We start from the raw sequence: 15,126 nt of genomic DNA on the forward strand, positions 1-15,126 counted from the left end.
AATAAATGATAATTAAAAACATAATAAGCGCAAATGTATTATTACATAATTGCAGACCAGATTTATTACCAATTATGATGATTAAAGTGCAAATAAAGGTTAATAAAAACGCTTCTGTAATTTAAATGTATTTTAAGTCAGGTAATTAAATATGTTAATGTTTTAACGAGAGTTTTATAAAATACAAACTGAGAGGTAAATACAGCAAAGAATAATGCACTCAATACACTTACACTAAATTAATTATCTTATAGCATTCATTTCTCATTTCGTCTTGCTATTTATCAACCCCATTTACGACGTAGTATTACTGTACAATAGAGACTACAGGAATATTCGTTACATGCAAAGTCAGAAGTAGCCAACATTGATGTTTATTTTACAACGTAAAATACGTCATACTTTACCATTGTAATAATCTTGCAAAATGTCAAAATTACTGATTTGCTCAATTCCGTCGATGGTATTTCACAATTGCATCAGGCCAGAGACCAGGTCCACGTTATTTCAACTGCGACAGCTAAGCGGTGTCGCTCATTGTCAACGAGAGATATCCTTGTATGAACAATGGACCAAATGTTAATTGTTGTTAATAAAGAGTCATGTATGTTGCTGTTGCAACGGCAAGCAGAGCCGCGGAAGAGGCTGCACCTGTACCAGCCGTGCGCGAAGCGCAAACACACCTGAAACCTTTGACCTTTTCATCGACGCTCGCCTCTTCTGCCAGCGACCATCGATCTTTCCCTTCGTCCGCCCCTTCGAGCCCTTCGTCAAACTGCAATCCCATCCCCAACAAGCGTCGTTGTGCGGCACTGGATATAACGGCGTCCCCTGAAAGCTAGATCGCGATCAGTGTACTTGATTTGATTATACGAGGCTGAATATACGTTAATATTTGGCAATTCGTAGCTCTCAAACTTCGAGTCCGAATGCGCGATAATGGGAAAGAGGAGACATTTCTCTCTCTCTCTTCCCCCTCTCTCTCTCTCTCTCTCTCTCTAATCCTACTGAAGCACTGAAATGAGCAAAAAAATAAAATAATTGAAACTGTTGTAACGCAACTCGTAACACAATTTGTGATGAACAATACATAACAATGTATAAAAATATTTTGTCTTTATGTCGCATCATTCACCTTCAAAGAACTCAATATAATTTCAATATAATTTTTATGTACCAGATACGCGCGTATCTTTTACTCGCGTGCAACATTTTCCAGACATCCAGTAACGTAATAAAAATGAGTAGCACCTTTGTGGCTGACTTCCGAAGTGAGAATTCCCCGCGGGTGCCGACGGAACGTTGGCCCAGCCCTGGTGGTTTCACGAGGCGCGCTATTTTTGATTTAATTGCGAGATCTCGCAAATATAGCGGTGCGAGCGCGTGGTACACGCCATCGGAGGTACCGCGCGCGGAACAAGCGGAGCGGGTTTGGCCCGGTCCCTAATAGCCATCAATCATTGCCAAAATTCGGCAACGCGTCGGACAACACGGGCGGCAGGATACTATCACCAAAGTAGAGTTCTCCGGGACCAACGGGACGCAAGGAGAGGCACGGGGACAGGGGAAGGGGCCGTGAGTGAGACACGGAACCCGTTCGATACTTCCGAAAACTCGGCCCGACCGTTCCACGCTCTGCTTGCGTTCACACGTATCCACGTATTGCCAGCACGAACGTGCGCGAGCACTAACACGAATAAGATAGTTGAATAACAGGAAAGTGAATGGAATCAATGTAATGCGTAGGATGGTGTTCATAGTTCGTTCCTATTTCAAGATCATCTTAAGTAATGTCTTTAGATATTGTTTCTGTTGATTGATTTGTGACACCTTAAAACTGTACTTAAGGCAGGTCTTAAATAAGAATTAACTATGAATACGGTATCATTCCATGGAGACTTATTCGTTTTGAGCGTTGATTCAAGATTACGACAAAGAAACTTGCCCTTTATGATTAAAGTTCCATCACTGAAGGTGTGCATAATTTTTGAAATTCATTCAACCAAGAGAATTTGATTAACCGAGAAATGATTCTTCCCATGTAAATCTTAAACTAGATATACAAACCTTTCTAGAGTATATCCGATGTCTCTCGAAATTATATTTCTGTCTAACAGCATTAATTACATTTCTCTAATCTTCGTTACAGATCACTTCCATGTTAGTGCATTAAATAACGGCTTCGATGTTTTCCTGTGGACATTCGTTCACTGACGATGAGATACAAATCGAAAACGCGTCGATAACTGCAAAAGTCCTCGCTGATGCGTCAGTGGCAGATTTCAATTAGATTAAAAGCGAAATGCGTTTATACGAGTCCGCCTTTCATCGGATGTAACGACTGATAGAGATGATGCGATACTGGCGGCAAACGGAAGCCAGGCAAGCTATGGCCCGAAGATTAACCAAGGGAGGTCGCTCACACCCATCCACATCCCGGTCACAAACACGCGTGCACAGAGGAGAACCAATGATCCTGCTTCGGGTGGTGATGCTCGGGGGATGTAATTAGATATCAAGTTTCACGCTCGGTCCTACGGCGAATCTATATATTCGACTTCAAAGTACTCGCGAACTTCCTGCGCGGCCACCCGGGCCACGGGAAAAGTTTGCGCGGACACTTAATTGGAGAGTATATCCGATGCGCGCTGCAAATGCTATTTGCATTTCAAACGAACCGATCTAATGACACGACGGAGACATTTATTTGCTTGCATAAATAATGCCCGAGACCAGAGCGACCGAGACACGCGCATTGCGATTGCCGAGAACGTCTCACGATCCCGGAAATTCCGGGGTAAGTTGTCGCTAAGTACAAGGATCGCCTTGCAGAATGAAAATTGCTTTCTTCGTGTGCAAATAATAAATACGAGGTATGGTATGAACGCCGAGAGAATTGCTGCAGACACGAGTCTGTCACGTTAAAGTGTTAGAAATGCTTCTCTCTCATTACAGTATAATTTAAATTAGTAGTATTAATGAAAATTATGCGTTTCGCGAGTTTTCGCCATGTCCAGATCCATTCTTGGAATACCAACGTTTCGTGAACCTTGCAGTCCATTTCAACAGGGCGAGGAGCAGCCTGATACTTTGTAGAAGTGGACTGCAAAGATTCACGAAACGTTAGCATTCCAAGAATGGATCTGGACACGGAGAAAAGCCGCAAAACGTATAATTTTTATATATTAGGTGTTGGAATTAATTCGTAGCGTTTTACAAGTGATGGGAAGTACTTTCATTAATGTATTTTTTAATGCTCATGTGAAATAAATAACATTCTTTCATTAAAAAACGTTACGAATTAATTCCAACACCTAATAGAAGGCACTCGTGGAAGCCTCAAGAATAGTATTAATATAACGCGATGCATAGAGAAATATTTTTCAATATACTCGTGAAAAATTTATATTAATCATCGGCTGTGTAAAATTTTGTCAGCATGTCTTTAAGCTTCAGTGCAGATTTTTATAGTTCTCGATTGTCTAAAAATCTAAAAAAATACTTGCAAATTTGTAAAAGCTTTAATAATGAGTTTTTACTAGAAGTCGAATTGCATTTTACTTCCTTTTTTTATAGATTTAAGTCTATCAAAAATTACAATCAAAATATTAATTCTAATTAATATTTTGATTATCTAATATTTAATTAATATCTTGATTAATATTTTGATCTTCAAAGTCTAACTTGATCGACCGAAGGTTAACGTTCATTATAATACCTGCCAAATATAATAGTCAAATATTTTTTATATTATTATATCAACACCAGCATTACACAAAATAATCACAAAATTAGATATCGAGTGCATAAAGTAGTCGTCAGAAGTTATTCGTCAGAAATAAAAAAAAAGTGTCTAAAAAAAAAATCTTATCACTATTTACGAGTGCTTATCATTATTATATGTCATCTGTGATAATTTTCTCGCGACGAAATACTTTTACTTACAAACGGAAACGAGAACCTTTATCTTCTGTTTGCCGATTACACGAACGTGTTCGCCGCATGTACAATCCACCGATAAAACTCACCGCCTCGTGAGACTGTCCGTGAGCCGGACCGTGTACGTACATACGCGAGTCTCAGGTCGTCTGACGTAACGTACGTAATTGTCCGGTGTACATGTATCCGGGGAATATGCGAAACAAGAGCCGTATTATGTTCCTCGCGTACTTGCGCGAAACCGAGTTATCTTAAGTATCTTTTCGCGCGAATGAACCGTAACTGAACACACATCTCCAGGCAAAAGATGATTCTCGTTTCGATTTTTCAGATATACATCCGCCCACCCCTCTCCTCTTTCCAAATATGAATCGCAAGAGCGAAGACAACAAAGCGTGCAAAAGAGAAGATATAATATCTTTAGAGTATTACATTGCGAATTTGCTCTCGGTACTCGAATATGCCTGTATTTGGCCCATTAAATCATTTTCGCCTCTTAAAATATTACTTTCAACGACAGCGACAATTGTATTCATATTGACAAACTTCCTGCTCCTGTTCTCGGAAATAGTGGCGCTTACGATGAGCAATGATCTGAAATTATTTGCTAACATCATCGGAGTAATCAGCATGCATGCAGTGGGTCTAATGAAATGGTGTTATTCTATATGGAAAAATAGAGAAATCATCGATCTTGTGAGAAAGTTAGAAAAATGTCACGTATTTTGCCAACAAATCGATAACAGCAAGGAAGGTAGGTCAATTAACTATTATTGCCAGAGTAACTTGTATTTTTCAGTATAAAGTTTTTAAAATATCGCGGCAGCTATATTTTAAATCACTTTCCGTCAGAGATGAGTAAAGAAAGATTGTGTTATTAATTACGTTGCACCGTATAACTTTTGATGCTTTAAACTTAGTGAATATTTATGAAATAATTTTCCACGTTATATGTTAATATAAAAAATGCAATCTACATTCTTTATGTAATATTATAGTTTTTTTTGCAAATCATTAATATTTAAAATTACTATTGTTATATATTGAAATTGTTAATGAAAAATTTTTATTAGGATATCGAATATATAGGAATGAAATGGAATACACGCGTAAATATTCTAATTTCTTTATGTGCTGTTGGACGTTTGCTTGCATTTACGGCGTTCTACATTGGTGTGCCAACCCATTGCTCCTAGAATGGGCACCCAATCAGATAAATTCAATTAATGAAACATTAAAAAAAAGAAATTTACCGTATATCGGGTGGTATCCGATAAACACCAACGATATTTATAATTATGTTTGCCTGTATCTTATACAGATAATCGGCGGAATATCTTCTGCGCTTGGAATTATTTGTTACGACACTTTTTATGTCACCATGTTGATGGTCATCTGCGCACAATTTCAATACATCAATATCATATTGATGAAAATCGATTTTGACAAGTATTATTTGTTATGGCGATTATTTTAAAACAAACTCTGTAATTGTGAAAATAAAATATTTTTGGGAATTACAGCGTGTCAGAAGCTGTCATTGTTCTCCAGAGCAAATTAAAGAATTGCGTGGATTGTCATACGGAGATTATAAAGTAATATTTTTAGATTATTATGTTGCAAAAATTATAATATATTTGTATTATTATATTTATATATTACGTAATTATGTAATATCTCATGAATCTAAAATACCTATTAATATTATATTAATAATGATTTACGTTTTCATTCATAATTTTGTGTTTCTCTCTTTACTAAACCTCTGACATTATTTGCATATCGTAATTCCGAAATAATTTTGTTAATCGCATTTAAGAAATATGTATATATTTCTAGATTTATAAAGATGTTGCAAACCTTTAGCGGTCCAACAATGTTCGTGCAATGCATCGAAACATTACTTATCATTTGTTTAGTCTCATTCGAAGCATCAATGATTAAAATTGCGGTACGAATTATTTTACAAAGTATTCAGCGACACACATATTTGACGCACTCGAACATTCTGTATATTTAATGTTGTCATTCGAATTATTAAACTACAACGTTTGTACATCTCGACAGATTGACTTGGAATCTATTTTGAAATTATGGTCTTTGTTTGAATATTTTTTATGCTCCGCCTTGCAACTGTTTATTTTCTGTTTCTCTGCCGCTCAAATCGAACATTTGGTTAGTTTCATTTATGTCAAGGTACTACAAATTTTCTCCTACTGTACTCTTAAGAACTTTAAAATGAGAACAATACACAGTAAAGAACAATCCAGAATTGTTAAAAGCAACAGTATTTTATTACTCTTAATTTTAATTTTTATACCATTCTAGGGTTTGCAAATTGCGCAATCAATATATTCTTGTGGATGGGAGTTTGTGGTCTTTGAAAAAAGAGAGCAAATGGATTTCGCAAAGCAATTAAAAGATGTCAGTCGATTAGTACAAACCATTATGGTACGGGCACAAAGGCCGATTGTTTTAACCGGTGGCCCATTTTATATTCTCTCATTGGAAACTTTCAGAGTTGTAAGCAACGTTATATGCGACAATTTTTATGTATTCATTTAATTCATTTTATATTATTCCTAGAATTCTATATGTAATTTTTAAAAATGTATAAATTTCCTTTTTGTAATATTATTATAAAAAAATGTTTTATTATTAATAAACATTATATTTTATTATATCATATATATTTTTGCATGAAGTATTTTATAAAAATATTAAAATTATGTATAAATATAAAACAAATGTAAAATACTTATGAGTTTCCGCTTGATTGTTGATTGGCCAATAATATTTATAAAACGAAGTATAAAAGTATAATTTAAAAACAATAGAAACATATTTTCCAACGAAATTAATTCCAACTATTTACGAATTACATCTTATTGTTTTATGTTATTTCCGCATCAATAACCATAAAAGTTCATATAAGCTTTTTATATTTGATTTATTTTTGGATTTATTTTTATACAAAATCCTTTTTATTTTTATTTTAATGGATTACAATTATATGTTAATTCATGCGATAAAATATTTACTAGTCTTTATTTTAAAATAAAAATATAAACTTTGTTACAGATAATAGGTTTGGCGATGTCAAATTCTATAATGTTACGTACAATTTCTGATGTAAATGAATGAATTAAAATTTATAACTCAATATCTCTTTGTTTTTAATATATAAGAACCTTGTAAATATTTGATAATAACAGTTGAAATAGAATATATGTATCGTATAATTAATTACAAATATATAATACCTATAATTCTCTATATTTCTATAATGCAATATCAAAAAATGTCTTATATAAAAAATAAAGCTATTTTCATACAAATAAATAAAAAAATTTTCTTTTATCTAAATATTTAAACATCATGGAATATAAGTCTAAAATTGAACATTGCTCATATGAGATTAGATATGGCTGTGACAGAAGCTTGTATTTATACTTTCCTAATAAGATATTAGGTGTTGGAATTAATTCGTAGCGTTTTACAAGTGATGGGAAGTACTTTCATTAATGTATTTTTTAATGCTCATGTGAAATAAATAACATTCTTTCATTAAAAAACGCTACGAATTAATTCCAACACCTAATAGCAATACACAACCGACAGATGATTCGTGTAATTAATATAAATATAAATACAGAATGTCGATTATTCAAATAATTTAAAAGAAATATATAAATTTTTTTTATGTAAAATATATATATATTGAAAAACATTTTATATCTCTCATTTTATTGTATTATCATTCATTCTTAATATTTTAAACTTATTATTTATTATATTATAGTGTATTAATAATGTAAAACAATTTTTTTCAAGTGTTAAATAAAGTTAATTAAGATTTAAACGTCTCTCTCTCTCTGCGATCTCTTTCTCTGGACACAAAATTATAAAGATTAATATCAGTAAATATTATTAACACAGTCGCTTGAATGTGTCTGATTCTTTATTATTTTAAGTTTTAGATATAGTAAAGGAGAAAATTAATTTCAACAATTTTTTATTATTTAGATGTTTAAAAGAGATTGTTATATACTTCATTTTAGATTGATAGTATCATTCGTTGTATATATCCAATTTCTTTTTGTCTGATCCCTGTTTGCTTTTAAAAATCATCTCTCACAATTTCAATTTTTGGCTAAAGATATAGAACGTACGAGGAGGGGAAAGAATGTGGAAGAATCCGCCGATGGAGTGGGGATACCGTTCACAAAGAGAGAGGAGATACCATCCACCTACAACCGTATAAGAAGCCCGCGCTTCTACCCGGAGATCATAAGAACCGTGTTGGCTGCAGTCTACTAACTCTTTCGCATGCTATCTTATCACGGCAGCTACATGTCCTGATCGAAGCACCTCGGATTCCACATGGAGTGGACTCGCCGCAACGGCACTTCCTACTATGTCATGCGTACCTGGCATCTAAAAGTTGAGATTAGAATGCATGTAGTCACCCTTCTGGAATCTGGTCGTTCTATAGTGACGAAGATGACGGAACGATGATCGGCGCCTCTAGTTACCACTGTAGACATGTCCCTCTCGAGCGTAAGTGATGCTGCTCGTAGATGCATTCAGACTCTGCTTACTGTTTGCCAGCTACTCCTGGTAGGTAGCGCTGATACTTTCGCTGAGGTTCGATTCCATATTACAATAACAATAATAAAAGAATCAATAAAGATAAGAAAAGAAATATATTCTTATATATATATATATATTTTATATACGTAAGTTTTGTAAACAAAATAAAAGTCAAAAAATAAAGTAAATCATAAAATAATAATAAAAATATAATAAAAAATATAATATTATAAGAAAATATGGACAAAATAAAATAATGTAAGAAGCAGAAATATTGTAGAAGGAAATCAATGAAGGAATTTTGTTTCTTTTATCATTAAATACATATATTATTTAAATGATTTAGATATAATAAAATAATAAATGATAAAATAATAAATATGAAATATAAAAAAATAATATAATAAAATAATAAAGTAATATAAGAATCAGAAATAGAGGAAAATAAAGAAACAGATATCGACGTCTTTCATTATCAAATTGGCGATTATTAGTTATGTATATATATATATAAATTTACATAGAACTTGGCGTCTTTTACGTAACGACATATTCGCGACTAGATTCACTAGGCGTTTTTCACGATTCTTGACCCGGCATGATCCCCTGATCGTATATTCGCGAGTCCTGTTGTATCGACCCCTTCGAGCTGGACGGTCGATAGCCATCGAAGCCACGTGGGCATCGAAAAAGGTGAGAGCTGGTCTTTCGTCGCACGATTACGTCTCGATGCACACGTACGTATCGTTAACACTCGCCAAGACTCCTCACCTGCCCATCAAAAGACGTAAAGTCAGCCGCATTGACCAACCGCCGAACCGGGAAACACGTGATCAAGGAGGTTGATCGCACGACGCGAGACTGTTCCGAGTCGTCACGTGACCAGGGTCGATAACCTAGAGCCAGCGGCGCGGTAACAAGACACCTTCACCAGCCGGCACCGCCGCGCTCGCATGTTCTCTTCGTCGTTCCTTGGCGAAATGTGGACGCCTTTCGGGAACTGTTTTTCTTGGCACCCTGGAGTGTGTGCTAGGTGCTAATTGTTCGCAAGGACTTACCACGAGGAACACGTGGGACCTTGACGAAGCTTACAACGCCTAGGATGTATGCTCCAGTACGAGCGCTCGCGGATAAAGCCGGTGCCTGTAAATCTCTCGATCCTCACCTTCCCAACTGAAGTTAACAATGTTAAAGCTGTGACATTCTTTTCTCAAAATTGAATTGAAAATAAATTTAGCTCTCAACATATTGTATAGCATAATTATGTTAATCATGATTTTTACTCTTAAAACTGAATATTTTTAGATTTTTTTATCGCAGCAATTTTTAATCTTAGCAAAGTATGTTTGTTACAATAGAATAATCGATAAAATATATTTTAATTTAATTCTTGTCTTAATTATTATTTCAGTTAAGGGATTGAATAAGAGAATATATGTTGTGATATATTATAACATTTTAAATATTCAAGAATATTTTAAATATCTAAAATAACGAATATATAAATGCATTCTCCTAATCTTCTTCGTCGCTGATTATTACGCGAGATAACGCAGGCCGCTCAGATCGCACATTGGATAATAATTCTTCATCATCGCTAATTATTACGCGAGCACCTTTTGCCTCGATATAATTACTCCTTAGCGGCTCTTCCTCCTCGTCACTATCGACTAGTCGACGTTTCTTAATAGCCGGTTTATCCTTATCAGATGAAGAATCGGATCTGTCTCTCTTTATGTCGTCTGTAAAATTTATGGAAATTTACGATTAATGCGTGATCAATAATAAAAGGATCAATCGATTTCTATTTTTTATCAGCAATACTGACCGTTTTTATCATCGACATCTCTTTCAATTTCCATTTCCGATTCAGAGGAATCGTCGAGCATCCTTATTCGATTTCTTACGTTGCTTATGCTTTCTAAAATTTTGTATTATTGTGAATATTATGATTAATGTCTAAAAATTTAATCCGATAAATTTATTTGTCGGTAAACTCATGGTAAAGGAACAGTGGTTCACTAGCTCGAGTAACAGAGGGCGAGGAAATGTAATTCTGTGTCCCTTGTTTATTAGAATATAATAATAGTTAAATAATAATAGTTAAATTATGATAGAGTAAAGTACCTTTATTTATTTTCACTGTAAATTTCGCTTCGTCATGTTTTTCTATAATTTCTGCTTCATCGTTTTTTTCTGTAACTTCTGTTCCATTACTTTCTTCGTTTAATGTCAATGTTTTAGATTTCTGTGATAATTGAATTTTTTTTGTGGATACTTCCGACTGTTCGGAAGTTGACGGTATTGGTTCTAAAAATGATACAATATATATATTTTTAAATAGATTTCTATACATTATATACAAGAAAGTAAAAAATCGTAATATATTTTAATGCTATAATGCTACACACATTTTTTTACATCTAAAAATTCAGTCACATAATTAGAAATCTTTTTACATTTTTTTTACTTTATTCTATAGGTTGCAAAGTGTAGAATAACTTGATTGAACTAACACTATTTTAATATAAAAGAAAATAAATTTTTATTAAATATTACGTTAAACTATCAACATTTTAATGAAAAAAGTTAATACTAAATTTGAATTAGCACTAAGATAAAAATTCATCCACAGTAACATTCCAGGATTAAATGTACGCGCGCTGTCATGATAAATCTTAATTAAAAAAACTTTTGGAATTAGTTCATAAAGAAGTAACTCATAAATTTTAATTTAAATCAATAATATCAATGATAAATTGATTGTATTTCAGACAGCTCAGAAAATATTTTATGATAACGTGTAAAGTTTTTCAGCGAATAATTTTTATAACGATACACATTTTTCCGACAAGATTACCAAAAAAGTACTGACCTCTGGGCGCAAAGAACTTTTTAACATGTTCGAACACATCGATATCTTCTTCACTGTCATCATCCATCTTTTCATCAATATCGGAATGATCTTTACGCGTTTCTAAAATATACTTCGGTAAATGATCGTCATTCGAACATCATATTTGCTAAACCACTTACCCTCAACAATGAATTCGCCGACTAAAGCATCTTCGATGAGTTTGTAGCGTTTTTGAAGTGTGGTTGTAAGTATATTCGCTGGGATACGCCAATAAGATTCCTGGCCATCAGCCGGTGGCACAAATCCCATGGCGCGAAGGAGCTTTTGAAAACTCGGTGAATCCATCGCGGCCAACGAGTAATCTGTCAGTGGCACCAAGGGTATGCCCTCGGAGCTCTCTTCGTCACGATCGTCCAGAACGTCTTGTAGGGATTCCTTGATCCATTCCAATGCCTCTTCCATGTCTGATTTAACGCGAATTTTTTCCGAGAGATTTCCCAAATTAATTTATTTTCTTTCCGTTAATAAGTTCGTTTTGCTAACCGATAATGGTCATTATTATTTGTTAGTCCTTACGTTGATTAATCGAATAATACTTAAAAAAAATGCAATATTTTATAATTCTTTTTTGGACTTTATAAATTATTATATTATTTGCAAATTATTCAGAGTAGATTTGCATAACAGGATTAGAATGATAAATCTTCTCTAAAAATAACTTCTTTTCTTATTATAGGATTCGCGAAGCTCGCAACGTGACATATTCCAAACAGTGACTTGAGAAGCTGTTTTTCCGACAAGTCATCTCTTTTTTTCCGTGTAATGGCTTCTGCAAATCATCGTTGTCTCTTTTCTCCGGCAAGGAAAACATTTATCCTGCGTGAAGAAAGCGAGGGATATGTTGCACGCGCCGTTCTCTTGCGACAAGTACGGTCTCATTAATCACAAAAACGCGGATGCACGTCAGAAGAGAGGAAGACCGTGAGAGGGCAGCGATACTTACTCCTGTCGATGACGTCCTTCAAGAGACCGGATAATTGTGCATCCGTGTAAACGATCGTCAGTAGCTTCTGCCTGTTCCGTTGCTTCTTTTTCGTCGGCTCCTCGCTTCGCCGAGGCGCGCCGCGCTTCGAGGATTTTCGAGTTTCTTCGCCGTCTTCGTCGTCGGTGGCTGAACTTTCGTTCCCGTCAGAATTACTGGCAGCTTGCGTTTCCCACGACGATTTACCTTTGCGCACAATGCATGGAAACGATGTGAACCTTTCTCGAGCGAGCGTTCATCAGCGTGTGTAAAGCGCGTCGTGCAATGTCGCACGTATATGTGTACGCAAGATATTTCACGTTACATTAAATAAATCTCGAACATGATATTAAAGAAAGTATAAAATTAAGAAAGTATAAATTTAAACTCTTTCTGTAGATCTTATACGAAAGTATGACTCTGAAATATAATTTGATATGATCCAAATTTGTTTTGAATCTATATCATTTATATTATGCACAGTTCTCTTAAAAAAAAAAAAATGTTAATTTAAAAATATTAATTTTTCAAGAATTTTAACTGATTGAAAAAGAAATATATATTTTTGTAATCCGAATAATTTATGTTCCGGTATTCTCTTGTCTACGTTGTACGCACGTAAAATATATCATGCTTGGTGTTTCTTTTCAGAGAGAATGTACTATCAGATTTGACATATCTCTGTATATATTCAGAATATTAATTGAGTATACCTATTCTGTTTCCTACGAAAAACAATCATATTTTCTATACAGAATAGTCCCATCTGGGTTAGAGAGATTGCATCAAAATACGACATTGAAGAAAAATGTTATTTCAAAGACACATACGGTGAACCAAAACTTCTCAGCAATGCTTCATCTCTCTGCAGTATATCTATGATATGAGCTATCTCAATGCATTGAATACAAATAAGGGGCATGAGAGAGGAAAACAATATCCATGATAAATATGAAATTCCTTCCAGCACCATAATAGGAAGCTAAGGCGAGTGATATTGGTCCAAGAACGGCGAAAGTGCGGCTGGAATTCGCAGCCAATATTAAATAACAAGATTGATATTCCGTGATGATATCGTTCAAATATGAGCAACAGAAATAAAAAGATAACATAAATATTATTGCGAGTATTTGAAAAAAATTGGATTGGAACAAATTTGCTTGAAAAGCACATCGCGTTTATGTGAAAAAAAAAAAGATGAAATGTAATGTTCGAGTCTTATATCTAACATTTTTTTTAAATAAAAATAAATAACACATTGAATATTTACTATGATTTGATATTTATAATTTTATATTATACTTTATAATTTGTTACCGCAACTATTTTCTGTTTTTGACAGAGGAAATATACTCTGAATTCTGAAATATTAAAAATTGTGAAAAAAGTGGCGTTTATTATTTCAACTGTAAATAAATCTACGCGAATGTTTTGAAGATTGATTGTTACATGATTGCAGAATACCACATGATAGGTATAAATGTTTAGTCGTTCGATAAATTTAGATCACCAGAATAGTTCTCGGTTAGGACCGCGCATTCCGGTTCCATAATAACTTCGTGCTAAATCCGTAATTGATGAAGGTATAACCCGTCAAACAAAAGGATTTAAATTTGTAATAATTTAATAAAAATACACAATAATGCATGTCACGATTTTAGAAATTACACACAACATCTATCTGTGATATAATTAAATACCTGAATTTATAAATTAACATTCCTTGTTCATAGCTGAAACATTTTCTGTTATAATCAAGATTTTTTAGGAAATATTAATTAAACTAATCTGCGAAATTTAACGTTTTCTCATTTCCATAATCGGGATAAAAAGTGAAACAATTAACATACATAGGTAAAAAAATTCTCGTGGAATCGCACTCGTTTCACTTGCGAATAATAAAAAAGGAAAACAGAAGCAAATCTCACAAATATACGAGCGGACTTGTCTTCGCTGATAATATCGACGAAAGGTTTTTTTACTCTCCCCAGTCTGTAAGAAATCGGTATAGAAGAACGAAAAGAATCCTGTACAAATTGATCTTTAGTCCTTCTCGCTTTCTCTCTCGCGTTCTCTCTCTCTCTCTATCGCCACGTCGTTTCGCTTTCCCCGTTGAAAGCGAGTCGCTCTATGCAGTCGCTGGCAATCGCGTTACTAGAAGACTGATCGAATGGGAATAGTCGCGGAATCGGAGGATAGTAAGAAAGACAGATGCGAATGGAATAGGATGGGATTGGCCGGAACAAGGGATGCTCCAGACCGGATCGTGATGAGGGAAGAAGAACGAATAGGTATACTCACCCTGGTTGCTTTTCCTGGATCGCTTTTTGCGCAATTCCTTGCGATCCTGCACCAATCCTAATTCCAGAAGCTTCTCCTTGATCTTCGGCTTTGGTCGCTTTATTCTAAGATCGGTGAAAATCAAATCCACAGGATCTGTCAAGGACACAGTAATTTCGATTTTTATAGCGCCGTCAGAAAGCTGAACGAGTGATAGGGAGGCTTCGTAAGAGAATCGTGCGCGAGGGAAAGTCGAGACGATTGTCGGAGACTCGGAGATTTTGAAGGGATTTAAAGTTAAATCAATTAGAGCTTACGAAGGGACACGGGAGGACTTTATTTCACGTCGAAATGTATTTATAAGTCAATTGGACGTCGCTCTTTACGTACTTATATTTAATTTAACTTCTCGAAAGATTATAAGATATTTTACGTA

The 15,126-nt window shown here is 34.4% G+C and overlaps 3 protein-coding genes across 4 annotated transcripts in view; 1 reads left to right on the plus strand and 2 right to left on the minus strand.

Annotated features, from left to right (window-relative positions):
- Positions 1 to 108: 108 nt before the first annotated feature.
- Positions 109 to 8,729, minus strand: LOC147907414 (uncharacterized). The gene is made up of 3 exons (XM_087413612.1): positions 8,370 to 8,729; positions 684 to 838; positions 109 to 555 (listed from the first exon to the last, which is right to left on the minus strand). Exons 1-3 carry the CDS (start codon positions 8,523 to 8,525, stop codon positions 480 to 482), a joined length of 387 nt encoding a protein of 128 aa, XP_087269738.1. The 5' UTR covers positions 8,526 to 8,729; the 3' UTR covers positions 109 to 479.
- On the plus strand, positions 2,766 to 7,102 carry LOC147907415 (odorant receptor 85c-like). Of its 2 annotated transcripts, none has more exons than XM_087413610.1 (8): positions 2,766 to 2,873; positions 4,271 to 4,693; positions 5,013 to 5,388; positions 5,463 to 5,534; positions 5,779 to 5,890; positions 6,007 to 6,135; positions 6,268 to 6,462; positions 7,021 to 7,102. In XM_087413610.1, exons 2-8 carry the CDS (start codon positions 4,306 to 4,308, stop codon positions 7,081 to 7,083), a joined length of 1,335 nt encoding a protein of 444 aa, XP_087269736.1. In that variant the 5' UTR covers positions 2,766 to 2,873; positions 4,271 to 4,305; the 3' UTR covers positions 7,084 to 7,102. The 2 variants fall into 2 exon arrangements, with proteins under 2 accessions (XP_087269736.1, XP_087269737.1); XM_087413611.1 differs by having other exon boundaries at positions 2,767 to 2,873; positions 6,007 to 6,114.
- Positions 8,730 to 9,830: 1,101 nt separating the features above from the next.
- The window catches only part of timeout (circadian regulator timeout), a 100,279-nt gene continuing 94,983 nt past the window's right edge, over positions 9,831 to 15,126 (minus strand). The window contains exons 22-28 of the mRNA XM_011060778.2: positions 14,712 to 14,846; positions 12,393 to 12,617; positions 11,569 to 11,853; positions 11,408 to 11,509; positions 10,660 to 10,842; positions 10,361 to 10,453; positions 9,831 to 10,274 (exon numbers count right to left, since the gene is read on the minus strand). Of these exons, the coding sequence (XP_011059080.1) occupies positions 10,048 to 10,274; positions 10,361 to 10,453; positions 10,660 to 10,842; positions 11,408 to 11,509; positions 11,569 to 11,853; positions 12,393 to 12,617; positions 14,712 to 14,846 (1,250 nt within the window). The 3' untranslated portion in view covers positions 9,831 to 10,047. The remainder of the gene's footprint in view (positions 10,275 to 10,360; positions 10,454 to 10,659; positions 10,843 to 11,407; positions 11,510 to 11,568; positions 11,854 to 12,392; positions 12,618 to 14,711; positions 14,847 to 15,126) is intronic.

This window comes from Acromyrmex echinatior, chromosome 14 (assembly GCF_024713525.1).
Source record: "Acromyrmex echinatior isolate Ae372 chromosome 14, ASM2471352v2, whole genome shotgun sequence".
In the NCBI taxonomy this organism is placed as follows: domain Eukaryota; kingdom Metazoa; phylum Arthropoda; class Insecta; order Hymenoptera; family Formicidae; genus Acromyrmex; species Acromyrmex echinatior.

Coding starts and splice junctions, on each gene's coding strand:
- LOC147907415 (XM_087413610.1), top strand. CDS start 4,306: ATGAATCGCAAGAGCGAAGACAACAAAGCGTGCAAAAGAGAAGATATA. Junction 5,535..5,778: donor TGTCATACGGAGATTATAAA/GTAATATTTTTA, acceptor ATATATTTCTAG/ATTTATAAAGATGTTGCAAA. Junction 6,463..7,020: donor CATTGGAAACTTTCAGAGTT/GTAAGCAACGTT, acceptor ACTTTGTTACAG/ATAATAGGTTTGGCGATGTC.
- LOC147907414 (XM_087413612.1), bottom strand. CDS start 8,525: ATGCATCTACGAGCAGCATCACTTACGCTCGAGAGGGACATGTCTACA. Junction 839..8,369: donor TCTCAACTTTTAGATGCCAG/GTACGCATGACA, acceptor ATCGCGATCTAG/CTTTCAGGGGACGCCGTTAT. Junction 556..683: donor GAAAAGGTCAAAGGTTTCAG/GTGTGTTTGCGC, acceptor TGTTCATACAAG/GATATCTCTCGTTGACAATG.